At 42.0% G+C, this 22,452-nt stretch overlaps 1 protein-coding gene across 2 annotated transcripts in view; it reads left to right on the top strand.

Annotated features, from left to right (window-relative positions):
• The first annotated feature begins 4,873 nt into the window (after nucleotides 1-4,873).
• The window catches only part of LOC139370456 ((E3-independent) E2 ubiquitin-conjugating enzyme UBE2O-like), a 49,967-nt gene continuing 32,388 nt past the window's right edge, over nucleotides 4,874-22,452 (top strand). For both annotated transcript variants that reach the window (XR_011627138.1, XM_071109950.1), the window contains exon 1: nucleotides 4,874-5,335. Coding sequence is in view for 1 of the 2 variants with exons in the window: in XM_071109950.1 (XP_070966051.1) it covers nucleotides 4,874-5,335 (462 nt within the window). In the remaining variant the exon portion in view is untranslated. The remainder of the gene's footprint in view (nucleotides 5,336-22,452) is intronic.

Genomic DNA, 22,452 nt, shown 5'->3' with positions numbered 1-22,452 from the left:
TATAATAACTGCAACCTAAAACTTCTTACCTGGGAATATTGAAGACTCATGTTAAAAGGAACCATCAGCTTCCATATGTTCTCATGTTCTGAGCAAGGAACTTAAACGTTAGCTTTTTTACATGGCACATATTGCACTTTTACTTTCTTCTCCAACACTGTGTTTTTGCATTATTTAAACCAAATTGAACATGTTCCATTATTTATTTAAGACTAAATTGATTTTATTTATGTATTATATTAAGTTAAAATAAAAGTGTTAATTCAGTATTATTGTAATTGTCATTATTACAAATATATATATATATATATATATATATATATATATTATTGTAGGACCAAAAAAAGGCAGATACCGATTAATCGGCCGATTTTATATATATATATATATATATATATATATATATATATATATATATATATATATATATATATATATATAAATCGGCCGATTAATCGGTATCTGCCTTTTTTTGGTCCTACAATAATCGGTATAAATATCGGCGTTGAAAAATCATATTCGGTCGACCTCTAGTTTAAAGGAATTTTCCAATCTGTTTAAAGGCACAGTCAACTTGGTGTATGTAAACGTCTGACCCACTGGAATTGTGATACAATGAATTATAAGTGAAATAATCTGTCTGTAAACAATTGTCATGCACAAAGTAGATGTCCTAACTGACAAATTTTAATGACTCCAACCTAAGTATGTATGTAAACTTCCGACTTCAACTGTACTTACTATGCCTGTGATATGTGGTTGTCCTACCTAGCTATTTTAAGATAAATGCACTTAACTGTAAGTCGCTCTGGATAAGAGCATCTGCTAAATGAATAAAATGTAAATGTTTGGTCTCTTACGGGTCAACTATCTTCTGTAACACCCACCACATAGGACACACAAACCCTGCCACAACACAAAACAGTGAGCAGAGACAAACACCTACCAACCACTGCACTTGTATCCCACATGTAACTCACAGCAAGTGTAATCTCGTTCCCAGAAACTTTGTGCAATGGACTGGGAACGAGGTTTCACCAAACTGCTTACATACAGTAGTGGCAAGAAAAAGTATGTGAACCCTTGGAATTATCTGGATTTCTCCATAAATTGGTCCTAAAATTTGATCTGATCATCATCTAACAGACAAACAGTCTGCTTAAACTAATAACACACAAATGATTGTATTTTTATTGTCTATATTGAATACACCATTTAAACATTCACAGTGTAGGTTGGAAAAAGTATGTGAATCCCTAGGTTAATGACTTCTCCAAAAGCTAATTGGAGTTAGGAGTCAGCTAACCTGGAATTACAATCATTGAGATGAGATTGGAGATTAGAGCTGCCCTGCCCTATAAAAAACACTCCCAAAATATGAGTTTGCTATTCACAAGAAGCATTGTCGGATGTGAACCATGCCTTGAAGAAAAGAGATCTCAGACGACCCAAGATGAAGATTTGTTGACTTGCATAAAGCTGGAAAGGGTTACAAAGGTATCTGTAAAAGCCTTGATGTTCATCAGTCCACGGTAAGACAAATTGTCTATAAATGGAGGAAGTTCAGCACTGTTGCTACTCTCCCTAGGAGTGGCCGTCCTGCAAAGATGACTGCAAGAGCAGAGCGCAGAATGCTCAACGAAGTTAAGAAGAATCCTAGAGTGTCAGCTAAAGACTTACAGAAAGCTTACAGAAAGCTCAACAGAAGAAGTTGGGTAATGCTACAGGACAACAGAAGTTGGGTAATGCTACAGGACAACAACCCAAAACACAGAAGTAAATCAACAACAAAATGGCTTCAACAGAAGAAAATACGCCTTCTGGAGTGGCCCAGTCAGAGTCCTGACCTCAACCCGATTGAGATGCTGTAAGAGCGCGTTTCACACCCGACATCCCAAGAATATTGCTGAACTGAAACAGTTTTGTAAAGAGGAATGGTCCAAAATTCCTCCTGACCGTTGTGCAGGTCTGATCCGCAGCTACAGAGAATGTTTGGTTGAGGTTATTGCTGCCAATGGAGGGTCAACCAGTTATTATATCCAGGGGTTCACATACTTTTCCACCATGCACTGTGAATGTTTACACAGTGTGTTCAATAAAGACATGAGAACATACAATTGTTTGTGTGTTATTAGTTTAAGCAGACTGTGTTTGTCTATTGTTGTAACTTAGAAGCTCTTAAATCAAATAAAAATGGTGAACTTTCAATATAATTTCTACTTGGGTATTGAGACTCCCTGTCTCTTCGATATCTGCTCCACTCAAGTGATCCAAGTGAAGAAGGGTTTGTGCGTAAAGTCTGAGGTTAATGTGGTGCGCCGTGTGTATTTATACCTTTGGCTCTTAAGCGCTATTGGGCATAAACTAACAAACTGGATGACCAAATTCTGGGAGAATACCTGTCAACAACAAACATATTTACCCAGATTTATTGGGGATATTCGTCACTTGTGTTTGGAATTAGCCTCCTGTAAAGATACAAACTAATAGATCGGCTTTTGGCTACGCCTACCTATCACCTATTTTCAGTTATGTTATCTATATCTATAAATTACAATTTACGTATAGGTCTAAAAATGCAGTATAATGATGGGTAGAATTTTGGCCTTCTATACTGAACAAAAAAATATTAACACACATGCCACAATTTCAAAGATTTTACTCTGTAACAGTTCATATAAGGGAATCAGTCAATTGAAATAAACGAATTAGGCCCTAATCTATGGATTTCACATGACTGGGAATACAGATATGCATCTGTTGATCACAGATTTTAAAAAAAAAATTAAAGGTAGGGGTGTGGATCAGAAAACTAGTCTGTATCTGATGTGACCACCATTTGCCTCATGCAGTGTAACCGTTGATCAGGCTGTTGATCGTGGCTTGTGGAATGTAGTCCCAATCCTCTTCAATGCCTGTGCGAAGTTGCTGGATATTAGCAGGAAGTGGAACACACTGTCCTACTTGCCGATCCAGAGCATACCAAACATGCTCAATGGGTGACATATCTGGTGAGTATAGAGGCCATGGAAGAACTCTGACATTTTCAGCTTCCACATGAGGTGATGGCAGCGGATGAATGGCACGATAATGGGCCTCAGGATCTTGTCACGGTATTTCTGTGCATTCAAATTGCCATCGATAAAATGCAATTGTGTTTGTTGTCTGTAGCTTATGCCTGCACATACCATAACCCCACCGCCACCATGGTCACTCTGTTCACAACATTGACATCAGCAAATCGCTCGCCCACACAACGCTATACACATGGTCTGCGATCGTGAGGCCGATTGGACATACTGCCAGATTCTCTAAAACGCCGCTAGAGGTGGCTTATGGTAGAGAAACTAACATTCAATGATCAATTATCTGGTGGACATTCTTGCAGTCAGCATGCCAATTGCATGCTCCTTTAAAACCTGAGACATCTGTGGCATTGTGTTATGTGACAAACTGCACATTTTAGAGTAGACTTTTATTGTCCCCTGCAAATCATTGTGTAATGATCATGGTGTTTAATCAGCTTCTTGATATGCCACACCTGTCAGTTGAATGAATTATCTTGGCAAAGGAGAAATGCTCACTAATAGGGATGTGAACAAATTTGTGAACAACATTTTTGAGAAATAAGCTTTTTGTGCATATGGAAAATGTCTGGGATCTTTTATTTCCGCTCATGACACATGGGACCAACACTTTACATGTTGTATTTATATTTTTGCTCAGTGTATAATTTCAAACATATGTGGAGAATATGCTATGTGTAATTTTTAAAATGCCCATTTTATTTAAATGTTGATATCAACACCACTCTATCAGGATTTTCTTCATGGAATAGGTCTACTGGAGATTGTATTATAAATCCTATTGTTTGCTCTCATCTATTTACCAAACGTCATGTGACTCAAATAAGGCAACCTTTTCCATTGGGCATCAATTGTCTCGAGATTGTGGTTCATGTTTTTTTTCCCCATGTAAGAGTTTGTTGATCATTATTTCAGTTTGCATGTATAGTTTATCCCCTGCTGGCAATACGTTGTTGACCAATGCGAAATTAGTCTTTTTTTTCCTTTTTTCTACCTGATAAATGCAGGTATTGAACAAGAGTTAGCCTCTGTATTTGTTGGAATCCCTTTTGCACAAATAGAATAGGCTTCTCGCATTATATACGTTTTTATAAATGAATATGCTTTGCCATTGTGCAGAAACGCGTATATTTGCGCTTGACAAATAAGACAAACGTCCTCATATGCCCCCCCACGTTAGCCTACACAACACAACTACAGTGTCAGGCACGGTATGCACAAAATATGTTATTTTATGCCACAATCCTGTGTTAAAAACCATGGCTGTGTCTGCAATAAACCAATTTCAGCACTCGAACACTGACACCAAGTGGCGAAAATTGCTCCATTCATGCTTTTTGGTGAAGTGCGCGCATAGAATACATATTCAGGCCCGGGCTACAGACTTGTTGATGAAATTGGCGTCTTCTCTTCATTATGTTTGCATTTCTGTAAGAAATTCTATAAAAAATACCATTATGATGGCTGTGATATTGAATTAACTTTATTGTCAATAGGCCGTGACTTGTCCTAAGTGGGACCCTAATTATATGAAATTGGCCACATTGCACCATACATTTGTATCATCATATAGCTAGCAGCACCTGACTATAAATACACCTGAATATAAAGAAAGAGGTGTTATAATAACTGTGTGATATAACTGTCTGCTGTCTCAGACTGATTTATTCAGAGTCAAACCCACGCTGTAATAAAAAAAACACCTTTGTCAATTTGACAGGCCCTAGACTCTTCTCTGAGTGCGTTTACGCAGCGCGCGCCCTATCGACGTAAACACGTGCACTTCCATGGTTACAGGCTTCTCTTTTTTCTTCTCCACCATCGGTCTCCCTTTATCGCATTATTCCCTGACAACTGCAGCGATGGCGGAACCCGTGGCATCGGACGCAATAGCAACAGACGCAGCTCTTTCTCCGGCTGTAAGCCCGGGTTCGGAGCCTCCATCCATGGCGCTCTCTCCTTCTGCAGGCGGCTCCCAGCGGCTTCTTTTCTCCCACGATTTGGTGTCAGGTCGGTATCGCGACTTGGTCCGGTTCGGCCTAGTCAGAATGATACAAGGCGAGGAGGAGTTTGATTCAGACTCGGACCTCGACGATGGCGGAGGTAGAGGCGGTGGAGGAGGTGGCTGTATCCCCTGTAACTCGGACACCGAGAGCAGTGTTGTGGACAGTCTGGCTCCTCTGGGAAGGGGTTTTGTCCGGGTGCAGTGGTACCCAGAAGGAGGGAAGCAAGACATACGGGAAACAAAGGTAATTGTCTGCTAACGTTAGCTAACTAGCCACACAATATGTGTTCAACGCTGGAGGTAACATTAGTTAGCTAGCTTCAAGCACAAGGTGTGTTTTGCCGTTATTGACAGATAACGTTAGCTGGTTAAATTAATTAGTAACGTTACACCGCCACCGGTTTAGCATGCTATAACCGGCATTGCGAACGTTTTGTCCGCGCGCTTGTGTATTTGTTGCAATTACTGTACCTAGCTTCAGCATATTGCCCACATTTCTTGAAATGTCCAGTACAACTGGGTGTGACTTAGCAGGCTTGGCTAGCTAACTTTTTATTACTGATAGCTGGTATAACGATTAGCTAGTTTGTTAGTGTCATTGGCACATTGTTAGTTATACCCAAATAAATGACTTACTCCACAAACCAGTTTAGCTGACTGGCAGGTTTGCTAGGCTAACTTATTAGCTAATTAAACGAACATTGCTGATAAATTAGATAGCTAGTTTGCATCTCAGGTTTTCAGTAAATTAATCATTGACAACTTTTGTAGAAGAGGGAACACTTGCTAAAACTGCTGCTTAAACAATGAGAGAAAGGACTTTAACTGAATCATGTAAGGTGGTCTCTAGCTGATGCTGTATCTGACACTGACAGCTCAAACTAGCCATGACCCATCATCACATTAGAGGAGATTGCTGAGATTATATCACTGACGGAACAATGACCCAGATGTTTAACCGGATTTATAAACCTGAAGCATCTGGTTGACGTTTCCACTCACCACCAAATGCGATGAGCAGAAGCCCAGTTTCCGGCAGTGGGAGGAGATGGGATGAGACTTAATGCACATTTTGTAATCGATTAAGCATATTTGATCTCAATGCAGGTTTCTGTTCCCAAAAGAGACGGTTGTTTAGGAGTGCCAGGGCGAATTGAGTTATTGCACACGCGTAGGCCTTCTCTAACAGAATCTGTAAATATATGCTAGAATGCGTCAATAGGATCTCGCTAGCTCGTGCTGGGTTCTGCCCACCTCCTTGCTTGTTCTGCCCACTATTATTAATTTGCTACTATTGGAAACAGGCTGTGGTTTATCTTGGGTTAGTTATAAAAATCTTTGATTCTATGCTATCCCTCCACTACACGAGGAGTCAGTTTAATCAAAGATACTGATGGTGTAATGTTAGTTTTCCATTGACCAAAGGCAGTTTTAAAGTGGATAACATCCTGCATGAATGCCATTTTAAAGTGGATAGATTTTGCTGACGTTTCATTTTTAATTAACAATAATACATCTATACAAAGCTATAAATGGTATTTATCCTTGCCTATGAATGCATTTCACATTAGCTACCTAACTTAGTCGGAAGCGAATTGAGGCTGTTGCCTAGTATATTCATTATCAAATCAGGTAGCCATAAAACTATGCTCCCAAAAATGTACACTCAGTGTCTTATATGTGGTCTTAAGCATATTACATAAGGAAAGATAACCTATGCCATCACTTAAATAGGGTCCAATTGATTCACAACATTAATTAAAATATCCAATCCCACAAAGCCCATGCATAAAAGCTTTGTCGAGCCAGTATCATTACAAACCAAATAGAGAGAGCTATTGACATAATGGGATTCAGTACTGCAGTAACAGGGAGCTCACTCCAGGGCCTTATGGAAAAGGGTCACACTGAGGGAGTGGAGCTGGGATGGGCTGGGCCTAGAAGATACTCACGGTGAACAGTGCAGGCAGTGCTGCTTTGTCTTCTGGGGTAAATGTGTAAAGTTCTAGCAATGGAGTCAGGGTCTGGAAGTCAGGACAAAGGTCTAGTCATGTATCTGTGGGGATAACAATGGGTCAAGGATGTTTACCTACACACACAGAAACAAGGGTGACTGGGCTTTCTGTGACTTTGAATGATAGTCATGTTTTAGGCCTTAAACATTGCCCTCCGTGTGTGTTTTTGTCCATCCTTATCAGTTTGTGTGTTTGTCCAGCTTGATCTGTGTGTATTCTTCTTCCCTGTGTGTGTGCGTCTGTTAGGCTGTCCATTAGGGTTGGGAATTGCCAGGGACCTCACGATACAATATTGCGACACTTGGGTGCCGATATATGTATATCGATCCTCATGGTTCTATATGTATTGCAATTCGTTGTTCCAAACATATTGCTCAATCTATGTCTACTGCAGAGGGACAAGAGTGCCATGAGAACTAGTTTTGATCAGTCATAGAAATAAAGGTGCTGAAAACAAATTGGCTCCCTATTTAAAAAGAGTTTTGGTGCAGATGCAAAAATGATATTGTCTAAACAATATGATCTATCGTCAAATAATATCCCGATGTGTAACTGTATCGATTTGGTTTCCCCCCATCACTACTGTCAGTGTGAACCTCTGTCCACCTACTGCTCAGATGGTGTTTCTTCAGTCACATATTCTCTTGAGCAACTTAATTCATGACCAGGCCTCTTCCTGCAGTATGCAAAAATTGCGTATTTCCAAGAAAGTTTATCCTTTGACTGACTGCATTTTTTGCCTACCTTCCTCTGCTTTATACCCATTTTCACACTCTTTTGAGATAGGGGGATGCATCAATGTGTATGAAAAGTCAGAACCTCAGCCCTAGTTTTGCATAGCCATGCATCCAAAACACGTTGTCACACCAACATTTGGATGTCTGAAGAATTGGCTAGAATGGTGTGCAATTTTTTTGTTGTTGTGGATTTTACATTTCAAGAACCTCCCCCCACGTGCTTGTGGAAGGGGTGCGGCGTTATGTTCGTCACTGTTTTGCGACTGGGTCGGACACATTTTGCAGAGTTGTTGCGTATGCTAGTTTGTAACATTGAAAAACGGAATTCTGTTTTGCCGGTGGTGTGCTCTATACACACAATCAAGTCATTGAAGACACTACAACTCCTCTGCTTGATCACTACAAAAAAATATGTTATGACGTGTCTACTTACAGGCTATGGTAAAGGTTTAGTGTATCAAGTGTTGCCGATGGTCTCCGATTTATTGAAATTGAAAGTCACCACAAACACTGCATACATCAACCTATTTTGATGGGATTTTAATCAGCTATTCCCGACCACTGTTGTTCCTACGGCCCAAACTAATTAAGTGGGCACCTTTTTTGAGCTCCGCCCAAGCAAGGGATTGGTTTGAGGTGTTGTGAGGTGTCACTGGTTTCCACCCCTTTGTAGCTACTTTCTGCCATTGACTTCAAGGCCTTCCTATTAGGGAAGCCTGGCTACCTGAATCCCCGATCCACCAGCCTCGGTCTCCCTCACTGATACTGCAGTTATTATTCCCCAAAGGTTTTTACCAATGGGGAGTTTATTCAGGATTTGAATGGCAGATATTTACTTCAAGACAGAGAAAGCGAACAACAAATAGTCTCGACAAATGGGTAGATAGGCCTATGGCTCAGTCTTGTGACGTGTTGTCTCAACTACAGATGCACAATATATCGGAATTGGTCGATATTAGCTAAAAATGCCAACATCGGTATCGGCACGATGTTAAAAAAATCGATGTCAAAGCTACCGTGCATACCTATATAACGTATGTACAGGACGTAATGACGGCACGTAAAATTTTGTGCAACACAGCATTCCTAACCTAGCCCACAATGTCTGTTTTGGATTGAGCAATCAACAAGTCGTGTAGTCATTTGAAAGAGTAAGAAAATTTCAGCGAGACAACTCAAAGGTGAAATCCATTAAAGCCAATATAATGGAATTCATTGCTCTTACCAATCAACCGCTCTCTGTCGTGGGTGATGTTGGCTTTCACCGACTGGTCGAGCACCGGTACACACTACCAAGTACGCTGTTTTTCAGATGTTGCCCTACCGGAGTTGCACAATAATAGCGTCACTGCTATTTGCTCCACGACATACATACTATGGAAGGCAGTTTGGGTCATTGCGTGTCAAAAAAGATACAGTAGCACTGTCAAAGCTGTACAAAAAAGTCTGCAAACACTGGCCACGAACGATGTGTTTACAATACCGCGTTGGTAATAAAGCTTTAATTTGTTCGACTGCAACTTCTGGGGTAGCTAGCTTTAGCTTGTTACCTAGCTAGCACCGATACAATCAGCCTGAAAACAATGACCAGTAGAAACTGCAATCATTTTCATTATTCTTAGCAATGATTTAGGAATACTTGTAAGTATTGTTGTTCACCTATTGAAATTGAACTTCAGTTAATGAAAATAAATAGCTAGCCAGCTACTTAACCCTGTTACCCAAAGCTAACGTTATAAGCAGCCAGCGAGCTTTATCTGGCTAGTGAGGCTCCACCGGGTTATGTGTTATGAAGCTCGCCACTATAACGATTAGTCACAATAGTGGAATTTGCGGTTTGCCTTCAAAATAAAAGTATGTCATTGACAGTGATGCAAATTAATACAAATATAATTATGCCATACTTTTATTTTGAAGGCTAGCCGCAAAGTCGACTGTTGTGGCTAATCCTTATTGTGTCTAGCTTCACATAGATGGGTCTGACCACCATAATCAAATAAGAACTGTCTTATAAAGTAGGGTTATTTTGGTTGACACCTATCTATATAGTTAGCTAGTTCACTATATAGCTACTGAAACAGATGTCGTTTTGCTATGTTTTTGGGGAAGAACATTGTTTGCATCCATGAGCTAGCTAGCTTTTTTTATGACCAGCACTGTAGGTGTGCGAGACAACTTTACCAGCATCATAGCATACGTATCGATGAATCGTTGTGACACATGAAATACGAGTGATCGTGTAATAACTACGTAAAAAATGTATGAATGCGTTAAATTATTATGTGACGTGCAGTCATATTCAGGTCCTGATTGGTCAAATAGTGTTGTTTGACACACAAAACCTTTGACACACAACAGCCTGGATTCGAACCAGGGACTGTAGTGACGCCTCTTGCCGTGAGATACAGTGCCTTAGACTGCTGTGTGTGTGTGTGTGTGTGTGTGTGTGTGAAGCATTCTAGTACAGTTAAATAGTTAAAAGGCCGCTAAAATTGTAATTATTGGTTATCATTATCAGGTTTTTTATGGCAAGGAAAATATTGTATATCGGTATCGGCCAAAAATGTAATATCTGTGCATCATTAGTCTCAACGTGACATATGCGTCCGTGAGCTAAAGTTGAACTAATTCCCTCTCATATTCAGTTCCTCGCAGACATACTCGGAGATAGCGTAGTAGAAAAAGAAGTTTCCTGTGGGGTGCCAAGCTTGCATTTCCCACTGTTACCTCTGTAGTTTATTTTTCTTCAGATGGAATCATATTACTCTTAATCAAGTTTCCCTGTGGAAACTTATTTAGATGCACGCTGCCGCCTCAACAACGGCAGACTGACACTATTTTATCTGCATTGTAATGAGCTACGCCGCTTTTTTCCTATGAAATCTTAATTACATCTCCAAAAGGAGAGTATTGTATGATTGGTCTCAGATCTTCCACTGGTGTGGCACTGTTTCAATTAGAGGTTGACCGATTAATCGCCTTGGGCGATTTTCAAGTTTTCTTAACAATCGGTATTCGGCCTTTTTGGATGCTGATTATGGCCAATTACAATGCAATCCACGAGGATTGCAGCATCAAAAGGACCTTGTGGCTGCAAGGATCCAAGGTAAGTTGCTAGCTAGCATTAAACTTATCTAATAAAACACAATCAATCTTCACATAATCACTAGGTAACTACATGGTTGATGATACTAGGTTAACTAGCTTGTCCTGCGTTGCATATAATCAATGTGGTGCCTGTTAATTTATCATCGAATCACAGCCTACTTCAACTTGATGATTTAACAAAAGCGCATTTGCGAAAAAAGCACAATCGTTGCACGAATGTACCTAACCATAAACATCAATGCATTTCTTAAAATCAATGAACAGAAGTATATATTTTTAAACCTGCATATTTAGTTAAAATAAATGCATGGTACCAGGCAATATTAACTAGGGAAATTGTGTCACTTCTCTTGCGTTCATTGCAAGCAGAGTCCGGGTATATGCAGCAGTTTGGGCCGCCTGGCTCGTTGCGAACTGTGTGAAGACCATTTCTTCCTAACAAAGACCGTACTAATTTGCCAGAATTTTACATAATTATGACAACGTTGAAGGTTGTGCAATGTAAAAGTAGTATTTAGACTTAGGGTTGCCACCCGTTCGATAAAATACAGAACGGTTCCGTATTTCACTGAAAGAATAAACGTTTTGTTTTTGAAATGATAGTTTCCGGATTTGATCATATTAATGACCAACGGCTCGTATTTCTGTGTTTATTATAAGTAAGTATATGATAGAGCAGACTGACTGAGCGGTGGTAGGCAGCATCAGGCTCGTAAGCATTCATTCAAACAGCAGCTCTTAGCAGTGCTGGGATGCACAGGGCTGTTTATGACTTCCAGATTAGGCTGGCAATAAAGTGCCTTTAAGAACATCTAATAGTCAAAGGTATATGAAATATAAATGGTATAGAGAGAAATAGTCCTATAATTCCTAAAATAACTACAACCTAAAACTTCTTAACTGGGAATATTGAGGAACCAATATATATATATATATATTCCCAGAGGAACCACCAGCTTTCATATGTTCTCATGTTCTGAGCAATAAACTTAAACGTTAGCTTTTTTACATGGCACATATTGCACTTTTACTTCTCCAACACTGTGTTTTTGCATTATTTAAACCAAATTAAACATGTTTCATTATTCATTTGAGACTAAATTGAAAGGGATAACAAATCCAGTTTGTCATCCGTTTAGGGAAAGTACCTGTGTAATTGTGCACCCAGCTCACTCAGGTGCTTCGCTTTATCACATATGACATTGTCCGTAAGCTTGAGTTAATTTGCACGCAACAAATAGAAAAATCACACAATGATGGAAAGACCTGTGTGTTGTCCTTGTTAATGCTGACAGAAAAGAGCTCCAACTTCATAATCATAGCCTCAATTTTGTCCTGCACATTGAATATAGTTGCGGCGAGTCCCTGTAATCCTGGATTCAGATCATTCAGGCGAGAAAAAATGTCACCCAGATAGGCCAGTCACGTGAGAAACTCATCATCATGCAAGTGGTCAGACAAGTGAAAATTATGGTCAGTAAAGAAAACTTTAAGCTCGTGTCTCAAATATAAAAAGTGTCAATACTTTGCCCCTTGATAACCAGCGCACTTCTGTATGTTGTAAAAGCATTACTTGGTCGCTGCCCATATCATTGCATAATGCAGAAAATACACGAGAGTTCAGGGGCCTTGCTTTAACAAAGTTAACCATTTTCACTGTAGTGTCCAAAACGTCTTTCAAGCTTTCAGGCATTCTCTTGGCAGCAAGAGCCTCTCGGTGGATGCTGCAGTGTACCCAAGTGGCGTCAGGAGCAAATACTTGCACGCGCGTTACCACTCCACTGTCTCTCTGTCATGACTTTTGCACCATCAGTACAGTTACTAACACATCTTGACCACCAAAGTCCATTTGATGTCACAAAGCTGTCCAGTACTTTGCAAATATCCTCTCATGTCCTGGTTTCCAGTGGTTTGCAGAAGAGGATGTCTTCCTTAATTGACCCCCCATAAACGTAACGGGCATATCAGGAGCTGTGCCAGGACCGCCACGCCTGTTGACTCATCCAGCTGTAACGCATATAATTTACTGGCTTGTATGCGAAGCAGTAATTGTTTCAAAACATCTCCTGCCATTTCACCGATGCATCGTGAAGCAGTATTGTTTGATGAAGGCATTGTCTGTATAGTTTATTTTTGGCCTTTTCCCCCAGCATTGTCCCAGACAGATCCGCGGCAGCAGGAAGAATAAAGTCCTCCACAGTAGTATGGGGCTTGCCTGTTCTAGCCACTCGGTAGGTCACCATATAAGACTCTTCCAGCCCCTTCTTATTAATGGTATATGTTGCTTTTATACATGTCTTACTACTCAAAAGCCGTCTTTATTCTTGCTCAAAAAACTCCTGTGGCTTATTTTTCAAATGGTCATGTTTCTAAATGTCTGCGCGAGAGTGAAGGTTAATGTGATTGGATGTTAATTATTTGACTAGGTTACCTGTATTTGACATTGCGTTGTTATTTTGCTGAACACTAGATGGTTTAATGTTATTTTTGGCAGTGAAACGAGGCTACTCAGGCGAGGGGTAAAAAAAACCTCACCCAAATGTATAGCCTCGTTGGAAAATATAAGTATACTGTTTGAAAATGTGAAGAATTTGGAGTACCCCCGACGGCATTGCGCGTACCCCAGTTTGAGAATACCTGATCTAGGGCAAGGACACTCTGTGATGGTTTTGTTTTCCCCTATAGTGATCTCTCCATCCAACCTGATTGGAAAGGAAGGTGCTTTGCTACTTCTATCAGAGGTGGACTACTAATCAATGTTTCGACCTTGCTTTCTTCAAGACTTATGAGTGAAATGATTTTAATGAGGCTCAGTTGATTAGAATGTACCCCTTTTTTAAATGTTTGGATAGGAAGGGGCTTGGCACTCACAAAGGTGGGCTACAGTCACATTATAAACTGTACGAAGAACCCCATGTTTCAACCTTGCTGTCTTCAAGACTTATGTGTGAAAAGCTGTTTATATTGGGCTCGGTTAAATGGAATAACCACTAACTGGCACTGCCCCCTGAATAGCAATAGTTACATTGCTAGCCTAGCAAGGACTGAAAATAGTGCCTCTTGACTATAAAGGACATTGTCTCGTCCCTCAATGAGGATAAGGGGCCTATTGAAGGTCTTTTACAGGGTTCATGCTGTGGAAGCCTGTGGCTGCCTTCAATTCAGTACAGTGAAGTGAGCGCACAGCGGTATTGCTAGAACACTAGTTAACTCAGCCCCTTTGCTGCAGTACACTGTCTAGTACACTGTCTTCCTATGATAGGCTATCCAAGGCTATCACTGCAGCAGGTAGCTGACAGTGGAACGCAGGGCGTGGTACTGTGGTGGGGCGATGGTTTCCCTCCCACCCTCTTATCCCTTATTCAAGGCTGGGCTTGGAGACCGATCTGTCAGACAGAGGGGGCCTGGGGTGACCATGACGCCCAGGCCAGCGGCTCCTCCCTGGGGGGACGGCGTTGGCCCTGGGGTGGAGGAGGAGTGGAGTGTGGTGTAATGCTGGTAATGACGATGGGTTCAGAGGGGGATGACGAGAGAAAGAGAGGGATGGAAAGTGTAAGGGGAGGGAGATGGAAAGAGAACGAGGGGTAATGAGAGGGGGCACGAGGGAGAGATACAGCGAGGGGAGGGAAAGAAGAAGAGATGGGCTTGATCTGGGCAGATGGTTGCTATGCTAATGAAGAGCTTTTTGTCCTTAAGTTTTAAGGGCCCCCCTTCGGGCCCATTGGTTCTTTTTTTCCTTTTCCCTTTTTTATTTTACCAGGCTCTATTTTTAGTGTTTTTTCTTGTTGCAGGCAGTTACAGTTATAGGCCTAACCCCTTAGTTTGCTGAATAGGCCAATATCACATTTTTTTTTTACATACCGACTTGGGAGTATTTGGTCTCTTTTTATTGTCCTGAAGGTAGTGCGGTACTTTCAGGATGCAGTTTAAAGGTATTTCTACGGCTAATCTATGCTAGGCTAAATGCTGCTTATCAGCATTGACCAGTATTGCTCTTTATTTGTTTGCAAAGCGCTGACTGGTTTATCCAGGGTAATGAGTGAGCATTCCGTCACATAACGGCAGGTGTTGGGCACTGGAATGTAAATAATGGTGTGATATACATTAGGTATCACCACACGACTAGCTGAAAAGGCATTAGCGGTATGCTTTTTAGAGGCTCGTAAGCAGCAGCACAGCAATGATAAGTTGAACAAGGCTCATGCTTTGATTTTCTGACCTCGTCTCTCCCGCTCTGTCCCCTCTGGAGAACATGATGTCATACATAAGCCTTGGTCCTATTTGTCACCTTTTTGCCCCGTCACCCACCCCGGTCTCATTTGCTGCTTTATTGGGCTGGCCTGTCTGCTAGTGATCTATGGGAAGTTGGAAGGATCCATCTCAGTGATGGGTTTGGGGAGGGTGCTTTACTCGCTGCCTTGCCTGCACGGTGAATCCCATCCTTCATCCTGGCCTGCCCTATCCCTCTCCGCAAGAGCTCTGGGATCACTTCGCTGGCCAAGACCAGAGTTTTCCCACACTTGGTCCTGGTGGCCCTACCTGGGTGCGCGTTTAGGTTTTTGCCTTCGCACTACACAGCTGATTCATATAACCAACTCATCAAGCTTTGATTATTTGAATCCGCTGTGTAGTGCAAGGGCAAAAACCAAAACGTGAAACCGGGGGAGGCGGGGGACGGACCCTGGCCTATACAGTTGATGCGTTGTAATCCAGCGAGTTGACTGCAGTAAACATGCCCAGTCACTCCATGTGCTGATAACAGTAGCTAGCTAACCTTCTCCAATCATAGAGACATCAACCATCTTGTCATTATTAGGTTATTAATTATCTAGCCAACTTATTAGCATGGTGCTTGAATAATTGCCATTAGCGGTTAGCCATTCCCTACTGAGGAGGCTTAAGATATCACAAATTAGGGTATCTGTATTTAGACATCGGATGATCCTAATTGACTTACAGTTAAGACTAAATGACTGACACCACCGTGATGTTAGGCCATTCTCCTCACATGTTAATTGACATGTCTTCATGATGTTTGTTTTGACACAATTAGCATTAGCATTGCAGTCATTAGCCACATTAGCGAACTGAGGGTCTTTGCTACTATGTAGCTTTTTCGTTACTAGCCTCTTTGCTACTTAGTAATCTGGTTCTAGTCCTGTAGTGCTCAGAGAATAGGCTAAACTGCAGGTCCTGTGGTTGACTATTAATGAAGTAATCTGGGACACATTGCCACTGCCAAGTAGCCTCCGTGTTCGAAGGGAGTGCATGAGCTTGGGTAATGTTGAGCAGGTGCCAGGGCCTTAGCGTAGAGAGTGGAGACACACACACACACACACGTCACACATTCACAAGCGGCCAGAACAAGGGATCATCAGCAGAGGGAGAGAAAGTGACAGGTCTGGAAGGTGAAGAGGCCCTGCAGCAGGTGGAGGAGAGGTTAGATTAGAAAAGAAGAGAAGCAGCGAAGTCATCTTGGATCCATCCTTCCCTATAGTCTAGGGGTCGAGAGAATGGCTTCGTTAACTCACTACAAAGATGTGAAATGATAAGCTGTCCTCCCTCTCCTTCTCCTATCCCTCTTCCCCTCCTCCCTGTCCCTGTGGAGTACTGTGCTGGAGAATGCAGAGCAGTGATGTAATGTGGAAGGGTTGTTGTCAACCACACCCCTCCTTAGATTATGTATCTGATGCTCACTCTCTCCCGGTCTCGTTCTCTCGGCCTCGCTCTCTTGCGCTCTCTCTCAAAATTCAATTTAAAGGGGTATATTGCCAAAGCAAGTGAAATGGATAATAAACTAAAGTGAAATAAACAATAACAAATGAACAGTAAAAATTACACTCACAACAGTTCCAAATAAATAAAGTAATTTGAAATGTCATGATGTCTAAATACAGTGTTGTAATAATGATGTGCAAATAGTTGAAGTACATAAGGGAAAATACATTTAGGTTGTATTTACAATGGTGTTTGTTCTTCACTGGTTGCCCTTTTCTTGTGGCAACAGGTCTCAAATCTTGCTGCTGTATTTTAACCAGCTTGCTTAGAGGGTTTTTCTCCAGGTTCATCTCTTTGAAGGTGATGGCTTTGTTATGGAAGGTTTGGGGATCGCTTCCTTTTAGGTGGTTGTAGAATAACGGCTTTTTTCTGGATTTTGAAAATTAGCGGGTATCGGCCTAATTCTGCTCTGCATGCATTATTTGGTGTTTTACGTTGTAAACGTAGAATATTTTTGCAGAATTCTGCATGCAGTCTCAATTTGGTGTTTTGTGAATTCTTTGTTGGTGAGCTCACAACAGCAATGGGTTCTGTAACTGATTCAAGTATTTTTAGCCAGATCCTAATTGGAATATCACATTTTATTTTCCTTTTGATGGCATAGAAGTCCCTTCTTGCCTTGTCTCTCAGATCATTCACAGCTTTGTGGAAGTTACCTGTGGCGCTGATGTTTAGGCCAAGGTATATATAGTTTGTGTGCTGTAGGGCAACGGTGTCTATATGGAATTTATATTCGTGGTCCTGGCAACTGGACCTTTTTTGGAACACCATTATTTTTATCTCACTGTCAGGGCCTAGTCTGACAATCTGTGCAGAAGATCTAGGTGCTGCTGTAGGCCCTCCTTTGTTGGGGACAGAAGCACCAGATCATCAGCAAATAGACATTTGACTTCAGATTCTAGTAGGGTGAGGCCGGACGCTGCAGACTGTTCTAGTGTCCTCGCCAATCCGTTTATATGTTGAAGTGGGTGGGGCTTAAGTTGCATCCCAGTCTCAAGCCCCGGCCCTGTGGAAAGAAATGTGTGTTTTCTGCCCATGTTAACCGCACACTTGTTGTTTGTGAACACGGATTTTATAATGTCCCCCCTTCGGGCCCATTCGGGCCCACAACATGTTTTTCCGCCAACACCACTTTCCATCAATTTGTGTAGCTGACCCTCATGCCAAATTTTTTACATCAACAAAGCATGAGAAGACGTAGCGTTTTTGTTTCTTTGTCATTAAGGGTGTGCAGGGTGATTACATTGTCTGTTGTACGCTAATTTGGTAAAAAGCCAATTTGACATTTGCTAAGTACATTGTTTTCGCTGAGGAAATCTGTGTGTCTGCTGTTAATGATGATAATTCAGAGGATTTTCCCAAGGTTGCTGTTGATACATATCCCACGGTAGTTATTGGGGTCAAATTTCTCTACTTTTGTGTATTGGAGTGATCAGTTCTTGGTTCCAAATATTGGGGAATATATCAGAGCTGAGGATAAGGTATAGCCAATTGGAATTGATGGTCTGTATATTTTAGCATTTCATTGAGGATACCCTCAACCCCACAGGCTTTTTTGGGTTGGAGGGTTTGTATTAGAGGCCGGACGATTATGATTTTTCAACACCGATACCGATTATTGGAGGACCAAAAAAAGCCCATACCGATTAATCGGACGATTTTTATTTGATTTATTTATTTATATATTTGTAATAATGACAATTACAACAATACTGAATGAACACTTTTATGTTACTTAATATAATACAGACATGACATCAATTTAGTCTCAAATAAGTAATAAAACATGCTCAATTTCGTTTAAATAATTCAAAAACACAGTGTTGGAGAAGAAAGTAAAAGTGCAATATGTACCATGTAAAAAAGCTAACGTTTAAGTTCCTTGCTCAGAACATATGAGAGATGGTGGTTCAATATTCCCAGTTCTTCAATATTCCCAGTTAAGAAGTTTTAGGTTGGAGTTATTATAGGAATTATGATGTGTTGACTTTCTCTCTATACTATTTGTATTTGATATACCTTTGACTATTGGATGTTCTAATAGGCACTTTAGTGAAGCGAGCGCTGTGACGCTGAGCGCTGTGACGCTGAGCGCTGTGACGCAAGCGCTGTGGCGCAGGCGCTAAGCGCTGTGACCTAAGCGCTGTGACGCTAGCGCTAAGCGCTGTGACGCTAAGCGCTGTGACGCTAGCGCTAAGCGCTGTGACGCTAGCGCTAAGCGCTGTGACGCTAAGCGCTGTGACGCTAGCGCTAAGCGCTGTGACGCTAAGCGCTGTGACGCTAGCGCTAAGCGCTGTGACCTAAGAGCTGTGACGCTAGCGCTAAGCGCTGTGACGCTAAGCGCTAAACGCTGTGGCGCTGTGACGCTAAGCGCTGTGACGCAAGCGCTGTGACGCGAGCGCCGAGCGCTGTGACGCGAGCGCTGTGACGCGAGCGCCGAGCGCCGTGACGCAAGTGCTGTGAAGCGAGCGGCGAGCAGTAAAGTTTGAATGAATGCTTACAAGCCTGCAGCTGCCTACTACCACTGTCAGACTGCTCTATCAAATCATGGACTTAATTATAATATAATAAACACAGAAATAAGAGCCGTTGGTCATTAATATGGTAAAATCCGGAAACTATCATTTTGATACTTTCCGTATTTTATCTAACAGTTGGCACCACATTGATTATATGCAACGCAGGACAAGCTAGTTAACCTAGTATCATCAACCATGTGTAAAGTTACCTAGTGATTATGTGAAGATTGATTGTGTTTTATTAGATAAGTTTAATGCTAGCTTGCAACTTACCTTGGATCCTTGCTGCACTCGTGTAACAGGTGGTCAGCCTGCCACACAGTTTTCTCGTGCAATGCAATGTAATCGGCCATAAGCGGCAAAAAATCCCAATTACCGATTGTTAAGAAAACCTAATCATGCCGATTTAATTGGCCGACCTCTAGTTTGTATTTTGTCCTGTAGTTCATTCTCTCTCTGCCTCTGTGTGTGGTAGATGTGTGCACTGGGGACTTGTGAAGAAAGGCCGGCTGTCTACAGCCTCTCCCTCTGCTGTATTGACACCTCGGTCGGGGAGACAGGCTGGTTCTGTGTCTGGCTTTCTTTCTCTGTTGTTTTTTCCCTCCCCCTCTCTTTCCACCCCTCCTCTCCATCTACCTACCTTTATCCGTCTGTCTCCCTCAGTCCTATTGCCCTGCCACTATTTTCACTCTGTCAGTAATTCTCTCTCTCGCTGCTGACCCTTCCTCAGCTCCCATCAGTTGTTCCAGAATAGTGGTTTTATACCAGACTATCAGTTCTCTTAACGCCACCTGGTTCTCCTCTCCCCCAGGAGAACGGGTGTAAAGGCCTAGAACATTACCACACAGCCCCTCTAATGGAGCTGTGTGGTTCTCACTGTCTTGATCCATGGACCACCAGCTCTGTCAGACATGGCTGGTCTGCTGGAGATGGAGGAGGGAAATGTAGGGAGGTGTGTGTAGGATGGTTTTGTGTGTATGTGTCGTACATGGCCCTGGTGTGTGTGAGACAGAGGGAGAGTGAATCTAGTATGAGATAAATATTTGATCTTTATCATTTTAGGTATGAACATGCTGTATGTGAATGGAGAGCAGGCGTGGCCCAAGGCTGCTCTCTCGCTCTGTCTCTCTCTGTCTCATTTTTCCCCCTCCATCCTTCCTCCTGCACCCCACCTGGAGAGTGTGACTCGTGTAAATGAGCCCAGGAAGACAAAACCAGTACTGTTGTACTAGTGATCTGCATCTTTCCCTTTCAAGACGATTTGATATGCATCTAGATACATGGGCTCCGATATGATACTGGAACAAAAAACATTTTGGTTTGAAAGGATTTGGTTTGATTAGAGGAACGTTCAATGCGATATGATTCGATGCACTAACAGTTGTTGCATAAATTACATTTAATTTTCCATTCTAAATTCAAATATGCTGCTGATGGAGCTCGTGAGCTGGATCTGTCTGAGCGGACTTCTCTCTCTCTCTCTTTAAGTTAATCTGAAATTACCATCACCCACAAAGGAATGTCATTTTTGCAGGTTCAGTGTTTGAGCTAGTAATAATAAACTCATCAAAAAAAGAAATGTCCTCTCACTGTCAACTGTTTATTTTCAGCAAACTTAACATGTGTAAATATTTGTATGAACATAAGATTCAACAACTGAGACATACTGAACAAGTTCCACAGACATGTGACTAACATAAATGGAGTAATGTGTCCCTAAACAAAGTGTGGGGGGGGGGGGGGGGGTCAAAATCTAAAGTAACAGTCAGTATCTGGTGTGGCCACCAGCTGCATTAAGTACTGCAGTGCATCTCCTCCTCATGGACTGCACCAGATTTGCCAATTCTTGCTGTGAGATGTTACCCCACTTTTCCACCAAGGCACCTGCAAGTTCCCGGACATTTCTGGGGGAAATGGCCCTAGCCCTCACCCTCCGATCCAACAGGTCCCAGACGTGGTCAATGGAATTGAGATCTGGGCTCTTCGCTGGCCATGGTAGAACACTGACATTCCTGTCTTGCAGGAAATCACGCACAGAACGAGCAGTATGGCTGGTGGCATTGTCATGCTGGAGGGTCATGTCAGGATGAGCCTGCAGGAAGGGTACCACGTGAGAGAGAAGGATGTCTTCCTTGTAACGCACAGTGTTGAGATTGCCTGCAATGACAACAAGCTCAGTCCGATGATGCTGTGACACACCGCCCCATACCATGACGGACCCTCCACTTCCAAATCGATCCCGCTCCAGAGTACAGGCCTCAGTGTAGTGCTCATTCCTTCGACGATAAACTCAAATCTGACCTTCACCCCTGGTGAGACACAACTGCGACTCGTTAGTGAAGAGCACTTTTTGCCAGTCTTGTCTGGTCCAGTGACGGTGGGTTTGTGCCCATAGGCAACGTTGTTGCCAGTGATGTCTGGTGAGGACCAGCCTTACAACAGGCCTACAAGCCCTCAGTCCAGCCTCTCTCAGCCTATTGCGGACAGTCTGAGCACTGATGTAGGGATTGTGTTCCTTGTGTAACTCAAGCAGTTGTTGTTGCCATCCTGTACCTGTCCCGCAGGTGTGATGTTCGGATGTATCGATCCTGTGCAGGTGTTGTTACACATGGTCTGCCACTGCTAGGACGATCAGCTGTCCGTCCTGTCTCCCTGTAGCTCTATCTTAGTCGTCTCACAGTACAGACATTGCAATTTATTGCCCTGGCCACATCTGCAGTCCTCATGTCTCATTGCAGCATGCCTAAGGCATGTTCAAGCAGATGAGCAGGGCTTCTTTCCTTTGGTGTTTTTCAGAGTCAGTAGAAAGGCCTCTTTAGTGTCCAAAGTTATCAGAACTGTGACCTTAATTGCCTATCGTCTGTAAGCTGTTAGTGTCTTAATGACCGTTCCACAGGTGCATGTTCTTTAATTGTTTATGGGTCAATGAACAAGCATGGGAAACGGTGTTTAAACCCTTTACAATAAAGATCTGAAGTTATTTGGATTTTCACAAATTATCTTTGAAAGACAGTGTCATGAAAAATGGACGTTTCTTTTTTTGCTGAGTTCAGTAGAATAATACCCACCAAGAACTTTGAGAGACTTGCGAGAGACTCGATATTTTTATATCAATATTTATTTATAAAACAAAAATGCAAAATCAAATGGTTTTGAACAGGTTTTCCCAAACTGGGGTACGCAAAATAAAAATGTGATTCACCA

The sequence above is a fragment of the Oncorhynchus clarkii genome, chromosome 17 (genome assembly GCF_045791955.1).
Source record: "Oncorhynchus clarkii lewisi isolate Uvic-CL-2024 chromosome 17, UVic_Ocla_1.0, whole genome shotgun sequence".
Taxonomy (NCBI): Eukaryota; Metazoa; Chordata; class Actinopteri; order Salmoniformes; family Salmonidae; genus Oncorhynchus; species Oncorhynchus clarkii.
This window is presented reverse-complemented; position numbering and strand designations above follow the sequence as displayed.